The sequence below is a fragment of the Sinocyclocheilus rhinocerous genome, unplaced genomic scaffold, assembly GCF_001515625.1.
Source record: "Sinocyclocheilus rhinocerous isolate Xijiao unplaced genomic scaffold, SAMN03320098_v1.1 scaffold3785, whole genome shotgun sequence".
In the NCBI taxonomy this organism is placed as follows: Eukaryota; Metazoa; Chordata; class Actinopteri; order Cypriniformes; family Cyprinidae; genus Sinocyclocheilus; species Sinocyclocheilus rhinocerous.
The window spans coordinates 29,822-47,375 of NW_015628674.1; the positions used below are offsets into that span (position 1 = coordinate 29,822).

The 17,554-nt window shown below is 34.0% G+C and overlaps 1 protein-coding gene across 1 annotated transcript in view; it reads right to left on the reverse strand.

Moving 5' to 3' along the window:
* LOC107737900 (1-phosphatidylinositol 4,5-bisphosphate phosphodiesterase beta-1-like) overlaps positions 1 to 16,427 on the reverse strand; it is a gene marked incomplete at its 3' end in the record, with an annotated part of 46,076 nt that extends 29,649 nt beyond the window's left edge. The window contains exons 1-3 of the mRNA XM_016549538.1: positions 16,025 to 16,427; positions 9,385 to 9,462; positions 965 to 1,033 (exon numbers count right to left, since the gene is read on the reverse strand). Of these exons, the coding sequence (XP_016405024.1) occupies positions 965 to 1,033; positions 9,385 to 9,462; positions 16,025 to 16,123 (246 nt within the window). The remainder of the gene's footprint in view (positions 1 to 964; positions 1,034 to 9,384; positions 9,463 to 16,024) is intronic.
* Between the last annotated feature and the right edge of the window lie 1,127 nt (positions 16,428 to 17,554).

Here is a 17,554-nt window from a genome sequence, read left to right on the forward strand (position 1 = left end):
ATAGTATTTCATGCATGTATTTCAACTGTAGGGCTAATACAATATGTCCCCTATATGAACATTATATAGACCTGTTGTTTAAATCAAATTTATGCTTTAAAAGTAGGGTAATCATAGCAGGTTTCATTCATAGTTTGTCCGTTTAAACATCTGCTTTTAGCTTCAAATGACATCTTTGACAACAGTATTATATAAAAATTATTTGCATTCCGATTCTGACATCCAAAGGCACAACAATACATTTTTTCTATTATTCCATGGATTTTACCCGTTCCCCTCCACTTGTTCCCAGTGTTTTTATGCCACCACAATGCGCGCGCAGCTGCAAGTGATGTAACTGTGACGTCTACTCCAAATTGGTCTATAAGGGAACATTCCGTTTTACCATTTTCAAACTTTAAGGGAATGTTACTTTTGAATGTTCTCTGAACATTCCGAAACAAGTAGTAACATTTAAGAAATGTCAGTCGAACAAAACAACATTCCATGAACAATGTATAACGTTTTTCCAATTGAACTAATGTTCTATTCATGATACTGAAAGAACGTGTGTTCATAACTTTGATAGAACCTTGGCAGAACGTTAGCCAAACATTATTAAAATGCTACCTAGAAGAACAAAAATTTGCAGTAAACGGTACAATCCAGTGTTTATAATTATGATAATACAATAAATACCAGTATGCGATATCAAGCAGCATAACGATCTTTGGTAGGCATACCGCTAAAATTAACTGGAAACAAATGACACTGGAAGTTTCGCACAGTCATGTTACAAAATGGCTGCGTCCGTTCTTAACGTTAAAAATGAGGTGGATTGTTTGACTTGACTACATAAGATTCATGAGTGTGGATGAACTTTCCTTTTCTTGCTTTAAAATATGTTGGAACTAGTATTGGTTGGCATATTGTTTGGGCCTGGATGTATTCGTCTGGTTGGGTGCATTGAATGCAGCAGTCCTACCTTTGGCGTTTTGGTGCATTTCCCCGTTCTTGCATCTTTGATGTAGGTGATGTCCAATAGATCTGTTTCCTGAAAGAGGGAGGGGCAGATTTTATGCCACAGCTCACAAAAACAATTTCATTCTGTTGAACCGAATCAATATGATGTTAAATATCACAAAAGCCATTCAGACATCACACGAGGTAACAGCACGGGAAATGTTGACAGAGAAAACAATGACGGAAAATCAAGAATAAATAATTAAACAGACTTAAAACATAGTGACTAATTCACACACGCAGATCCAGATCAAAGAATTAACCGAAAGGCTCTCGTTAAAATACCCTGGTAAGGAAATGATGCAGGGCCAGAGCGCCGCATTATTTGCGTCTGCAGTGTGTAATGGACATGCTGATGGATATGCTTTCTGACAGCTGCAGCAGAAACCAAAGCTGACGGCATTCTGCTGGCACGACCGAGCTACAACTGAGCTGGAACAAAACAAAGAGGCATTTGCTCTTTATACTCATTTATGCAACACAGCAATGATTGGAGGGTACAAATAGAATATCATTTTTATGATGGTAAAACCTGAATGTCCTCATGTACTCCACAAACAGCTTCTAACATTTGTCAACTTGACATGTGACGGTGCCCTGTAATGTGACTCTATCATACTCTAAAAACTAAACCACATTTGTCGGATTCCTTTATTTTTTTCCTGCATGCTGTTTTATGAGCTCATAAGTAATGTACACACACACAAAAAAAAACAGAACTACGATATTTAAATATGAGCCAGGGCATATTTAAGCCATATCATGCCTGCAAGAGTGCTGTTGTTTACCAATATGAATATCACAAACAGCGGGATTTTGACATTTCTTTTATACAACATTTCCATAAACAATAAGTTAATATTGAGTAACTTATATTTAGGCACAATGTAGGATTGATTTTGGCATTGGTGGGGATTTAACAGCAGACAACATACATCTATTTGTTTCATCAAAATTATTTCTAGGGACAATTTAGTAGTCGATGGGTATTGGTATAGACATGTCACAGTGTCTCTACTAATTTCTATACTCTTGAAAATCATAACAAGAAATTCCCAACTTTGGAAACTATAGTTTCCTCCTTAAATATGAAGAGGTCAAACAACAGATTAATTAGTTAATCTAAATTTCACTAAAAGCTTATGTACATAATTATAATATAAGTGAGACACTGAAGTGAGTTGCTGTTTTTGTCTCTTCTGAGGAAGATTCATTCACTTGTTTGGCAATGTCAGATTTTTTAATGTTCATCCAATATCATTTTGTAAGTGACTTTTATTTCGGTTTTAAAGATGTTTTTTGGATTGTTTAACTACACTAATCATAGTTTAACTACAGTACTGTGTGTGTAGTAAAACTGTGATTATACAAAAAAAAAAATCTGACCTGAATCAAATGATTTGCGATATGTACTGCGAAATCCCGATCTGAGTAATGATTTGCAAACCATCATTTTAGATCAGGACTTGGAGCGTGGATCACAAATTATTCAATTCACAAAATGATTCACAAACCCGCTCCGAAGTTCCGATCTAAATCAAATGATGTGAACCCGCTCTGAAGTTCCGACCGGAATCAAAAGACTCGCAAACCCGCTCCAAAGTTTCGATCTAAATCAAATGATTCGCAATCCGTGCTTCTAAGGTTGTCTTGGTTTGGGGGAAGTCGTGGCCTAATGGTTAGAGAGTTGGACTCGTAACCCAAAGGTTGCGGGTTCGAGTCTCGTACCGGCAGGGATTGTAGGTGGGGGGAGTGAATGTACAGCGCTCTCTCCCACCTTCAATACCATGACTGAGGTGCCCTTGAGCAAGGCACCGAACCCCCAACTGCTCCCCGGGCGCCGCAGCATAAATGGCTGCCCACTGCTCCGGGTGTGTGTTCACGGTGTGTGTGTGTTCACTGTTGTGTGCACTTTGGATGGATAAATGCAGAGCACTAATTCCGAGTATGGGTCACCGTACTTGGCCACATGTCACGTCATTAAGTCCCGATCCGAATAATGATTCGTGAACCATAATTTCAGATCAGAACTCGGAGCTTGGATCGCGAATCATGCAATTCGCAAAATGATTTGCAAACCCGATCCGATGTCCCTATCTAAATTAAATGATTCGCCATATGTGATCCAATTGGAGAGCTTTTGCATCACAATTGGTTTAAATGATTCAGAGTTTTGAAAATCTACGTCACCCATCACTATACGTGCTTTTTAAAATTATTACATGCAAAGTCGAAATTTGAAAATGAATGGCTCTTTTGATCTGGCTTTTGCTAGTGAATCGCTTGAATTAAATGATCAAAGTTACGAGTTTTAATCAATCGGAGCGGTTTCAATTCAATTGAATCGGTTTGTCTGTTCCTCTGCTTTTTGTGTCTACAGTCATGTTTACACGACACTGCCAGTACTACTACTGGTTTGCTCGCTAGTTTTATGACATTAACTGAAATAAACGAAAAAAGTATGATGTTTACAAATAAAATATACATTTTTCCATTCAAAAGATAACATCTTACACAAATCTATGAAAATATTCAATGAGGTAACCAGTTTACTGCCAACTGGTGAAACGCCCCATTAATATGAGGAGCTGCAGCTCAAAATACATGTTAGATGGAAACATTGCACATTATGATCAAGTTTGTAGCTTAATTCACTATATTTGAAATATACTAGTCAACATTTGAAGTGGATCAAAACCTTTAATCAAAGTTGTCCTAAAACCAAAATGCGTTCTTGTCTTAGGACAACTTTGATTAACTTTTTTGATCCACTTCAAATGTTGACTACTGTAGTTTGAGCACTGCAGTTCTGTTTGTAATACTGTGCATATTTGAGAAATTATTGTATATGTTGTATCTGATTGTATTAGTCTATATGGAGTGATAGTCAATGTAAAAAGAGCAAATGGGAGAAGCAGATAAACACAAAAGAACAACAAAGTTAAAGACAGTAAACTTTATCATTAAACTGAGCTGTGCTCGTATGTTTTAAACACTTCGGCTTTGTTCACTTCTCAGGTAATATCAATGGTATGACCTATTTGAGATTTGGCCGAAATTACAACAACAGCGTTAACATACACATATATTGAATTGTTTGATCAAAATTATTGCTAGGGACAATTTAGTAGTCACTGGACAATGTAAGGGACATGTCCCAAGTGTCCCTACCAAATTCTACGTCCTTGGCACAATATCACCAGTTGCTTTGTCTGTTGTTGTTCCATCAGCGAAAAGAGTTCAAAACAAATACAATAGTGTGTCTGAGAAAATCACTGTTTTGGTGTTTTGTTTCGGGATGGTCCAGCGAGTCAGTTGAGTGAACAATTCAATGACTCACTCATAAGTTTCTTTTGTGCCTGCATGAATCTATATGGTTTAACAAATCACTTAAATGAATGATTCACTGACTAAATCAGTGTTTTGAACAAATCGGTTGAATGAATCATTAAATTACTCACTTATAAAAGACCTACGGCGCTACCTACTGGCATAACGATGCAACTTGCAGAAAGAATTACTGAAAAATACACAAACACTCTGCCTGGAAGAAAGAGATATATTTTATAAAACATACATTAGGTATTACACATATTATATACGTTATAAATCTGTGTTTCTGCACATTATTGGCCTTTTTAAAAATCCACATCTGTGATTAAACAAACACTTTCTATAAGGATAAATTGGCACAAAACAACCAATTATAATTTCACAAAATTAATCAATTTTCATTATTTCTATAGTATACTTCTCTTCCTTTCTAGACATTTTGGATGGGCTACAATCCCCAGCCCTCGCTGACACACTTTTGTGCGCGTGACACACTTCTGTGAACGCGGGAGGACAGCAGACTCCAGGAGATTATATAAAGACATCCAGGATGTCATTTGTTCAGAGCTTTGACCTAAAACACTAACACAGGACAAGAAACACGTCTCCTTTAATATTCACAAGGCCACGAGGTCATTTCCAACTCAACTCGCATTTAGCCTACTAACTTTGAAATCAAAACATGCAGAAATGACATTGACGGGAAACCAAACAATGCAAATGTAAATGTGCGCATTTTCTGAACATGTGAGGGTCCCTGCATGCGTGCAACTACGATGCAGTGCAGTTGCTATTTTTTCGATATAGTTTCCCTATTATATGACTATGATAAAATATTTATGATAATTGCAAGTGCGTGCCAAGGCTGTCTGAATAATGAAAGCATCTCTCACACAGACGGTTCATCTATGAAAACCCGCGTATGGTGGCGGGAGCTTCACCAGCGCCATGGCAACAGGGGATGGAGGTGGTCTGTGACGGGGAGTCGGGCTAAAGCAATATGAAGACAGGCACCAGGAACTCTTGAAATCAGCTTGCAGAAGACGTCGCCAGCAAGCTCAGACTCCGCTTCTGAAAATCCATTGAGACTACATGATCAAATATCTGTTAGTTCAGCAGAGCAAACCGCACTCTATTGACTCTCCATCCACAGAAAACTCACAAACCTGCTACAATATTCAATAATGGAGCCGCTTGTAAGTGACTGCGATGATTTGCTCAACTCTCGCTGGCGACAATCCGGCCTGCAGTGCTGCTAAATATAGAAACGCATGTATTGATTCAAATATACTCTTGGTTTGCATAACAATACAGGATGCTATTATATTACTATTGGCCAGAGGCGCCTGTGCTGGAATTCTGAGTGTATTTTATGGACAGGAAAAACTGTCAGGTTTGCTTTCATTGCTTTCATTGATTGACAAGTAGATTGTTATCTGAGTAAAAAAAAAACAGGGTGAATCTCACAAAACCTGTACAGAATCAGTCCAAGCCATATTTCATCCCAAAAATACAGTAAAAGGTAAGAAATTATACTTTGTATTATTTTTTTTAAAGTTCTATTTTAGGGTCATTAAGATTATATTGCATTGTGATGCACATTTTACTATATAGTGTGATTAAGTAATATAGTGTGATCATGTAAAAAACAAAGGCAGAATAACAAATACTACCATAAATACTTAAACAGTAAATAAAGTTAAACTGAAAAAAAATTATACAAATTATATAAAGAAAAAAATCAGAAAAAAACAACAAAATTACTAAAACTTAAAAAAAGTGAAAAAGGAAAAAAAGAAAAACTGATTCAAAATATTAATAAAAATTATAATAGTATTGTATCTCAATAATACTAAAAAAAAAAAAAAAACACTGGGCAGTATAACAAACACTACACCATAAATATTTAACTATTTAAATTTAACTTGAGTATGTATGGTTGCATTTTTTTATTCTTGTTATTCTTTTCTTTTTTTATATAAAAAAAATGTGCCTAATCTTTAAAGAAAAATGAGGTAAGCATTTATATTTTGCCTTTAAAAAAACAAAGCCCATTTTAGGACTATTACTATTTCATTTCATTGTGATTTTGTTTTTAATTGTGTGATTCTACTTTGCAAATTGTCATTACTATAATGCTCATATATATAATTTTTTCATTATATTTTAAGGGAAATGTGACCTGGAAATGCTTTTGTTTCAGCCAATATCAATATCTATACGCACTGAATCTGATAACTGAATGCAGTTTAGGCGTCCCGAGCCCTTCGGAGTCCCTCACAATTAGCTGCGTTTTATTCAATACCATCTGGTATCTGAAAATTGAGTCACTCATATGAATATTATTCTGATGTTACTCACTGCTGCTTTCACAAACTGACATGAGAAATCACATGCTAAAGTTTGCTGGAATACACTCGCACTCGACTGAATCATAATTGATTCTCTTACATAAAAGGGCAAGAGGAGAGGAGAGGCCGTTATATGCTGCCAAATCCACATTCAACTCATATGACCTCACTTCCTGTCGAGTTTACGCTCAAAGCATGTCCAGGTCACACTTTACCTTGAATAAAATTAAAATATAAAACTTTAAATTTTATCTAGTTGCCAAGGCAACATTTCTCATTTTAATTTAGTTTAACTTAATGTACTAAAATAACTCAAACTAAAACTGAAATAAACTCATTTCAAAACTATATCAACATAGATATAAAAACAAAAACACAACCAAATGACTAAATCTTTAACTAAACTTAAAATGACAACTGTAAATATAAAAATAAAAACCGATTCAAAATATGAATAAGAACTATAATATTATCCCAATGATCCTAAAATAACACCATTTACAAGAAAATACTATTTCATTGTTTCTACTTCAAATGTCATGCTTACTTTAATGTGTTACTTGCAGTTTCTTTGCAATTATTTATGAAATTTACTAGCAATGTTTGAGTGAAAATTGTTTCAAAATGAATCATACACCAAGTTTTTTTTTTTTTTTTTTTTCAGTTTAAATCTTGAAAACAAACTAGCAAAATTGTTTCAAAATGAATCATACACCAAGTTTTTTTTTTTTTTTTTTTTTCAGTTTACATCTTGAAAACAAACTAGCAACCAAATAAATAAATCATTTTTAAAATGACATTTAAAACCAGGAACATGAATTATGAAAGTGAACAGGGTCAGTTTGATTTCATGTATAATTCCGTCTATAAATACAAAAGATATTTTAGGTTCATCAAAAGAGGTGAATTAAGATGTAAAATGAACAAGTGCAAGGTATTTTTCAACATTCTTTTACTCAAAATCAATGTCATGGCAGATGAGCTCTTCATGTTCTGGTTTTATCAGCTCAATGGCCTTAATTTGCCATGATAAGATACGACTGTGCTTTCTGACGCTTTCTGAAAGGCAGAATGAACTGATGTTATCATACCAAACATGCTTGTGATTCTTGTGTAATCATATACAGCAATGCTGTATGCTTTTAATACAGTGTGACGTCTGCTCTGCTCTTCACCCACACTTAACTCCATCAGATCATTTCAGCACAATTACTATTGAGCACAATCTACTAGATGCTGTTTATCAGATCAGCAGCTCCAGGTACATCAGTCAAGATCAACACTGAATGAACAGTACGCCTTTATTTTCATGTTTAGAATATTAAGGCAAACACAAAAAGTGAAGGACAGACTCTGGAACAGTTCAAATGAAAAATCATCCATACTTGGATGAAAATCGCTCATGTAAAGTGGGACATCTCTCTGAGCCAGACTCTGAGGCGATGTGAGCATTTGGCTGTCGGTGCTCCATCTGGACAAAAGACTCAACCTCATTCCCTCCGGACAGACTTTGGAAAGTGACACCACACTAGATAAAACGAACTGTTTCGTTCTGATGAGATGTAAATCTATAATGTCTTGTTTTAATGCTCAGGACACTTGAGCTTAAGGGTGAAGAGAGAATTTTTTAATGTCAAAAATGCTTTTAATGTCATTGGCAGGTTAGTGTCAACGTCAGGAAATCCCACGACCAGTGTTATTATCGTCAACTAAAACTAAAAACACTCAAATATATCTATGTTAATTGAAATAAATTAAATGTTAAATTTTATAAATAAAAATAATCAATTTAATGTTAATTTAATACAATAGAATATTAAAAACATATTAGAGAAATATTCATTTGCATTTATTTCCAAATAGTTGCAAAGGCAAAAAAAAAAAATTCATTAAGTTTAAGTACTAAATGAAGAAATAAGAAATTTAATAAAAACTATTAAAAACTAAAAAGACACACTCTAAAAAATGCTGGGTTAAATACAACCCAGTGCTGGGTAAAATAGGGACAAACCCAGCAATTGGGCTGTTTTTTCCCAGCGGTTTGGTTAAATGTTTAACCCAACCTTCTGGGTAGTAACCCAACCGCTGGGTCAAAACAACCCAATTGCTGGGTTTGTCCCTATTTTACCCAGCACTGGGTTGTATTTAACCCAGCATTTTTCAGAGTGCATATTTCATCGAAACAACAACAAAAACACTGCAACAAAATTACGAAAACGTTAACTAAAATTTAAATTAGAATGGAAAATACATAAATAAAAATTACATTTAGTGTTAATTTAAACAAATTAAATGAAATAGAATATTAAAAAACTTATTAGAGAGTTATAAAAAAACGTTTCAATTAGTTGCAAAGGCAAGATTTCTCATTTTCATTTAGTTTAAGTACTAAATGAGGGAAAAAAATGAAATAAAGGTTTATAAAAACTAAATAGACCTTTAATCAAGACAACAAACTAAATTAAAGCTTTAACTAAAATGAAAAATATATAAATATAAATTAAATTCTAATAAATAGTAAGGTGGTATAGCAAAAATACTAGAATAACAGTGCAATGGACAACCCGATCAGCAAACACTGCACACAAAACTGGGACGCACTTGTGAAAAAAAAAAAATTATGTATTTATATATATATATTTATATGTATCACAAACTTCAATCAGGCTGCACTGGATTTCGATTTGAGAAATTTTACCTTATTCTGATCTGTCCAGTACAGGAAGTATCCCTGCGGATCGACGCGCAACGTCACTGGAGTCACCGTAGATGAATCCTAAGCAGAGAAAAATGACATTAAGTATAAATACACAGCAGAATTAATGTAAAAATGGTAATGGACAACATATTCACAATATGCATTAAGGTCCCATGAAAAGACAAAGATATTCTTTAATGCACAGATGTATTTTCTTTTGAAAAAGGGCTGGAAACGGGGAACTGAATCAGGACATAATGAAATGTAAAATAGCCAATAACCTTTAATTTACATAGACCATGATTTACCACTTGCTATTGCTAGACAACAATTTTGGACAATGCACATCATGCACATGAATCTGAATGCAAAATGGCTTTATTTTTGGTCGCTCCTGCTGGAGGAGAAAGACGGATCTTAAATATATACATCATAAACGTTTCCTTTTACACTAGCATATAGATGAGCTCTGAGAAGAGTTATAATTAACTAAAAAAACATAAAAATTGTTCCTTTAAATAAAAAAACTTAAATGGAAATAAAATAAAATCTGCAGTTTTATTTCTGATGCATGCAAAGGCAACATTTCACATTTTTGTTTAGTTTAACTTGACATATCAAAATAACTAAATGGGAATCACTTGCTATTGTAAGACAACTATTTTGGACAATATGGATCTAAATGCAAGATGTCATTATTTTTGGTCTGTAATGTCATACATTTTAAGAGCATATATCTGCTGAAAGTTTCCTTTTACACTAGCATATAGAGCAGGATTATAATTACCTAAAACTAAAAACATAAATAAAAATCACTACTTGAAATAAAATGAACGTTAAATGAAATAAAATTAAGTCAAATATAAAAAATAAATATATAAAATAAAATATTTCTAATTTTCATTTAGTTTAACTTGAAGTATTAAAATAACGAAAATTCAACAAAAACTAATAAATAAAAAATATTTATAAAAACTATATAGATTCATAAAATATTAAACGCAACAAAATTACTAAAAATAAATAGATAATAGAATGGAATAAATAGATGGAATAAAACAAATAGATGGAATAAAACCCATTCAAGTTGTAACAACCATTCCACATTAAGGGCAATATGTAACACAATAAAATAATAGGGACACCATCCAACTCTTTTGTACAGAGTATAATTGCCAACCAATCAGTACATATCACAGAATATTTAGAGGACAAAAGACCACCCCACCACCATGCAGTAATACCCTATAATCAAAACCACGTCCATTCAGTCCTTCAATATAAACTCAGTCCAAAAATGCAACCCGGAAACACACACTGGGGCAAGAATATAAATATTCTATGCTGAAGTAAATGGAAAAAAAACCCAGCGACGAATGATCTGATTGTCTATGCACAAAATGTAAATTCAGTTCGCAACCACAGTCCTGTAGTGATGGAAAAAACTCCTCAAAAAGCAAGAAAAACTTAATCCAAATGTAAAGTTGCAAAAAGGAGAAGAAAAAGAAAAGACAATCAAACAATCCAAACCCGGGCAATCCAAATATCCAAGAAAAGATGTTGGCGTAAAGTCGGTACAGAATTCAAAGATTCCAGATAACACACCAAACACAGTCAATCAAAATCATGAATATATTGGCCCACCAATGAATGTCTTTAACAAACCGTTCCTCAATTAAAGGCCAGAAGGGACAAAGCTGAATGCCAACTCAAACCCTCCTTTTTCTTAAAACTATCTGCCTTCCCCCCTTGAGCTAAGCTACCACATGGGGTGCGACCGAAAAGCTCTAAAATGCTGCCTTCGGAAGCAGCATTCCAAGGCAGGAAGGCATCAAGGCACGTCCGAATCTAAATTCTGCTTTACTTCCTGTCTCCGGAGGTACCTTCTTCTGATCGAATTTTGAAGGCAGCATAGATGTATCCTTCCCTGCCTTTGATATCCCACAATCCTGTGCTTTCCATTCCGTGACGGTTGAGCTAAAAAATAAAGATGGTGTCTGAAATTTGTGTTTGGTGGTCAGTTTGTGTGTAAATGTATATTTCTGACTAACTTTTTGCACTTTTGATGTGATTTCTAGCGTGAAATCAGTATTATATAGTAATTAAATATTTGTTTAGTTATCATCAAAACTTGTTCTATTTTATTGTAGATCATTAAACCGTTACTCTGCCTCAGAAGCCTGTCCGAAATCAGTTTCATGAGGTGCCTTCGTGCAAAAACGCTGCCTGCAAAGTCTTTGCCTCATACGGCAGCGAGGCAGCAAGTCAGCTGCATAAGTTTTCGGATGCAGCCATGGTTTCAAGGGCTAACCTTACTTCCTTAGCTCTTGCTCATTTGGGTGTTCTATCACCTTTACCTGAGGCTATCGCCCCCCAGGTGACTAGGGTTGTAAAGGGGTGGAAAATTTCCAGAAAATTTCCAAAAAATCCCTGGAATATTCCATAAAATCCTGGAAAGTTTCCAAAATTTCTGGAATATGTCCCAAATTTACTGGAAATTTTCCACCTCTTTGCAACCCTACTGGTGACTAGGAAGAAAATTACACCATAACTGCAATCACATCGAAGGAACAGTGAAAAACACGCTGGAACTGTTACAAAGCCCAATTTTGATGTCAAATGGCAGAATATAACCCATAAAATTCAATTATAATAATACAAAAAATATAAATAATTACTTGAAATAAATAAACTGAAATAAAAAATAAAATACATATATAAACTATGTATTTTAAAGTACTAACATTATACAAAAACTAATAAACAAAAATTAATAAAAACAATATAGACTAGTAAAATAAAACATGCAACAAAATTACTAAAACATTAACTAAAATCTCAAAACCTAAATTCAAAATTTAAAAAAGCTAATAACTAAAAATGAATAAAAAACTATATATATATCAATAAAATATCATAAACTAAAATGCGTTCTTGTCTTAGGACAGCTTTGATGAACTTTTTTTGATCCACTTCAAATGTTGCATAATGTATACATATAGATTAATAAAATGACAAACACACAACAAAATAACTAAAACATAATATAAAATTCAAGTAATTAACAAAAGCTTATCATATACTACTAAAATAAGAGTGGCTCAGAGGAAACGGACGGAATAGAACCCATAAAAGTCCAATTTTGATAACATATGATCTGTACATGCAACTGCAGGAGTTATTTTAAGTGCACTAAATAAAAAGCACAGCAGAATCAAAGTCTTGTGTAAGCCGACGTCATGTTTCTGTGGGAGGTGAAGACTAATCTTGCCTCGCGCAAGAAGAACGCTTGGGATTTCTGTGGCAATCCACTTGAAAACATGTTTCTCGATACGGTCTCGGGACGGACCGAAATTTGAGGTTTGACTCAGACGTTGCATAAGCGCTCTATATTAGAGTGATTCATGCTGGCTGGTAATAATTTCCCACCTGGTGGAAGTCACAACATTCAAGTCACAGGTCTGTTTAAGCAGAACCAACGTCTCATCCGCCGAGCGAAGGGGAGCATTTACCGTCCTCTCCACAGAGATCTGTAATTGATTGTGTTATTTTAGCTCTTGCGTGGGTCTGCCCACATTCTAACTGCACATCTAAGTTGGGCGGTGCGGCATGTCTTCGCTAATGTAAGGCAGGCAAGGAAGACGGGAATCTTAAGCATGAAAGTTGCCATAGCAACAGGCCAACATTTCCCATTTTATTTGCAGAGAAAAGCTTTTAAACGTCAACAATTTCAGCATAAGCTCATGTAAAGCTGCACGGCATTATTGTGCTGATGGCAGTCAGACTCCTCCAGAAAACTCACACCTACTTAGTGATTACAGCTTCTAAAAGAGCACGGATACATCCAAACGATGGCATTTTTCCCCCCTTTTAAACCTGAAAATGCAAAACCGAGAAGCGATATTTCAGATTCTGGGTTATATCATTAAATTTGAGGCACAGACACACCTTTATAACATCTCAAATCATTCTGCAGAACATCATCATCTGGTTTTGTTCAAATACATTCTAAAACCCATGTTAATTATGTTGATTATTCTTATTATGTTGTGTTTAATTGGGATAGAAAATGCTAGATAAATGGTATCAGACTTAAATTTGTGATAAAAAATGTTTTAAATGAGAAAAATGCTGAAAATTGTATCAGACTTAATTTTAATGGTATTAGACTTGAGTTTGTAACACTAATATAACAAACCAGCTTTTTTGGACAGAATTTATAGCAGAGGTTTCTAAAATGAATGTATTTAGCTTTAGAGCACTATAATAGACAAAAGTACTGATGTTACCAACATCAACAAATGTTTGACCTTAGATCATTTGAATAAAAAAGTGTTTCAATTAGAAAAAAAGGCTAGAAAAATTATAGAAATGCTAGAAAAATGCTATCAGACTTATTAAATGTATAACATAACTAACCAGCTGTTTTGTATGAAAAATGTCTTAAATGGATTAAATTAGAACAAATGTTAGAAAAATGTTGAAAATGATATCAGACTTCAATGTATTACCTAGAGTGACACTAACATAATAAACCAGCTTTTTTGGACAGAATGTATAGCATATGTTGCTTTAGAGCATTACATAATAGACAAAAGTACTGATATGTTTTACTCTGGCTAATTTGCATAAAATTAGAGTTACACTGACATATTTAGAGAATTTAGAGCAGCAGGTTCTAAAATGATTGTAGCCTGTGTGATTAAAGCTAAATATAAAAGTCATTTTTGATCATTTTAAAGCATAACAGACCGAAGTACTGATGTTACAACATCAACAAATGTTTTACTTTAGATTATTTACAGAACAAGAATCTCTTAATAGCTGAATTACAGCTGATTTTTGATCAAGATCTGTGTGAACTAAAAGCAAAAGTCCAAGAATTGGTCATTAAGACCCATATTGTTCAACCACTAAATATTATCATTCATATTATAATAATATTATCATTAATATATGTATTAATATTATTCACAATATTAGGGGGAATATGCTAAATATTCAATAAAATGCTTCACTTCTTAAAATCTCTGGTAGCTTTTCTGGACAGAATTTATAGCAGCAGGTTCTAAAATGAATGTAACCTTTATGATTAAAATGACCAAGAATGGCTTTTACATTTAGCGTTAAAGCATTAAAAGTACTGATGTTACCAACATCAATAAACGTTTTACTTTACCTGATTTACAACACCACATCAAAATCTCTTCATATTTAATGTGGCAAAGAGAACACGCCAAATGAATTCTCAAATGCATGTTAATATTTCTTGTCCTGCTGATAATTTGCAATGAAACAATTGTTAAATTAGAAAAGAAATGTTAGAGAAATGGTATCAGACTTAAATGCATTTCCTAGATTTACACTAATGAGCTTATAAACCAGTTTTTTGTCATATGTCATTATAAAAATAAATGCTGAAAATGATATCAGATTTAATGAACTAGAGTTACACTAACATAATATACCAGCTTTTTTGGACAGAATTTATAGCAGACATTTTTCAAATGAATGTATGGCTTTAATATTTAACTTTTGAGCATTAATAGACTAAATTAGTGATGTGTAAAACATAACCACATCAAAACCTAGTTGATTTTTGATTAATGGTGCAACCAGATATTCAAGATCAGCATGAACTAAAAGCTAAAGTCCATTAAAACTCATATTGATCAACTACTAAATGTACTATTACACTGTAAAAATGATAGTTGTAAATAAAAACAAAGATTATTGGAGTACATTTTACAAGGAAATACACTCTTAAAAATAAAGGTGCTGTGAAGAACCTTTTAAGCACCTTTATTTTTAAGAGTGTACTTCAGTCAGTCTATTGTCAAAATGTTACATTTACTTCAATATGTTACTTGCAGTTTTTTTTTTTTTTTGAATTAATGGTAAAACATACTAGCAATTTCTAAAAGAAAACTCTTTCTACATCAACTTTTATTTTCAGTGTAGAGGGAGAACGTATACTAAATATTCAACAAAACCCCTCATTTCTCAACATCTGGTACAAAATAAAGCATCTGCAATAACAGAAACAAATGAAATCATGTATATTGTTTAAAATACAGGCAATGTATTTCATCAAGTCTTTAAATTCCTTCATCTAGAGCTGCAGGGAGTTTTTCCTCGCAGAAAACTCTCTCATCCAACAGGTGAATGTGTGAGATCCTCAGCACTCAATCAATGCTCATGCAGCACTCGCTACAAAATGCGACATATTCGCTAGCAAACTGCACGCTTGTTTTAAAGGCTTCATATTACAGACACAGAGTGAGCAATCGCATATGCATTAGTGCAGTCAGGTTTCCAGTGATACATTACTGCACACAACGTAACCTGATGTCATTCTCGAGGCTCTGCAGAGACTGACACTCGCTCCAGATGGAGTCTGTGCTGATGGACTTGAGAAGTCAAAGCCCGTCTAACATCGATAGAGATCAATGGGGAGCTGATTGAGAGGCTCTGCGGCGTTTGCTGCGTTCATGCTGGGCTTGTAAACAATGCAACATCCGCGCGAGCGATCAAACAAACCGCATTCACCGCACAAGCATCACATGCATTCATTCTCTGACTTGAAGACGTCAAACACACACACACACACACACACACACACAGGCTGGTGGTGACTTACCTCATCCCATTTCATAAATCGACTGCCTCGCTTCAGACTCTCGGACACGCACACCGGCTTGAGTTGAAGCGCATGAACGCCAGGTTGAGCTCCAGCCATTCAAGCTTCAACATTTACACCCAAAGCAGCAGAGGGGAAAATCAAGAGTCTCTCTTTCTTCTCCGGGAAGAAGCCAAAGCGGAGCGCGCTGGATGACAGCCAAACAGTTGTGGTGAATGGAAACGCTTTACGCGCTCGGATGGTCATTTAGAAGCGTTCAATTCATGCTGCTTGACTGGACTGAACGCCGCAGATTTGTGGTTGAGAACGGAAGGAGTGATTGAAGACGCGGAGCAAATGAGCAGCGGAGAGAAAGAGCGATCATAAATGATGGAGAGAGAGAGAGAGAGAGAGAGTCCTCCGCACGTTGACTCATGTGCGCACTGAGATCCAGCGCCTCCTAGCGCGCACCGCGTCCCTCCCCTGCTGGAGCAACCGGCACAATTAAACATTTCATAACACCTCTCCAAAGAGAACGCAGGCAGGACACACGCGGGGATTTTTTTGCCAGCTAATTTAGCCCTACAGAAATCAGCATCATCATTTAATCTGTTTTAATAATTACAAATAAATCGAAGTTTAAATGTTCAAATATGTTGCAGTGGGAAATTAAATTAAATTGTGAGTGTACTAATATATATATATATATATATATATATATATATAAAATCTGTGATAATGTGTGTGTGTGAGAGAGAGAGAGGGATGGATCGACTTTCATCACATAAAAGTCGACTTTAAAAAATCAGAAGTCGTCCAACCCCTAATATATACATTACGATCTTAGTAACCTACTATAGTGTAGGTTAATTAAAATGTTTTTTTTTATTTAAGTTTAAATGCACAATAATACAGTATGCTGCATGAGGAAATTAAAATAATATATATTTTATAAATACATATATAAAGAAAGTAAAGAGCTCATTTTTATTGCCATTAAGATTTTTTATTTTTTTATTTTTTTTTTGCATTGTGACATTTTTTTCATGACTAAAATGTGGGGGGAAAGTAATTTAAATTGCAAATAAATTAATATATAAATCAATAAGTTTAAATGCACAATAATATTATGCTACATGAAATGAAAAGAATATACATTTTATAAATAAAGAAAAAAGGCTATTTTAAAGCCTATTTTTACTAACATTATTATTATTTATTTTATTTATTTCTTTTTTTTTGCATTTTGACAATTCTTCATGACAAGTGCCCTTTCCCTTTTAGTAACCTATTGTAATGTGACAAAAATGTGGAAAAAAGTTATTTCAATTGCACATAACTTAAATTACAAATTAAAGTTTAAATGCAAAATAATATTATGCTACAGAAGGAAATTAAAATAATGTGTACTTTATAAATACATACATAAAGAATGGAAAAAGGCCCGATTTAAAGCCTATTTATTACCATTAAGTTTTTTTTTTTTTTTGCCATTGTGCTTTTAAAAAACAATAAAAAATACATCATAGTATATATATATATATATATAAT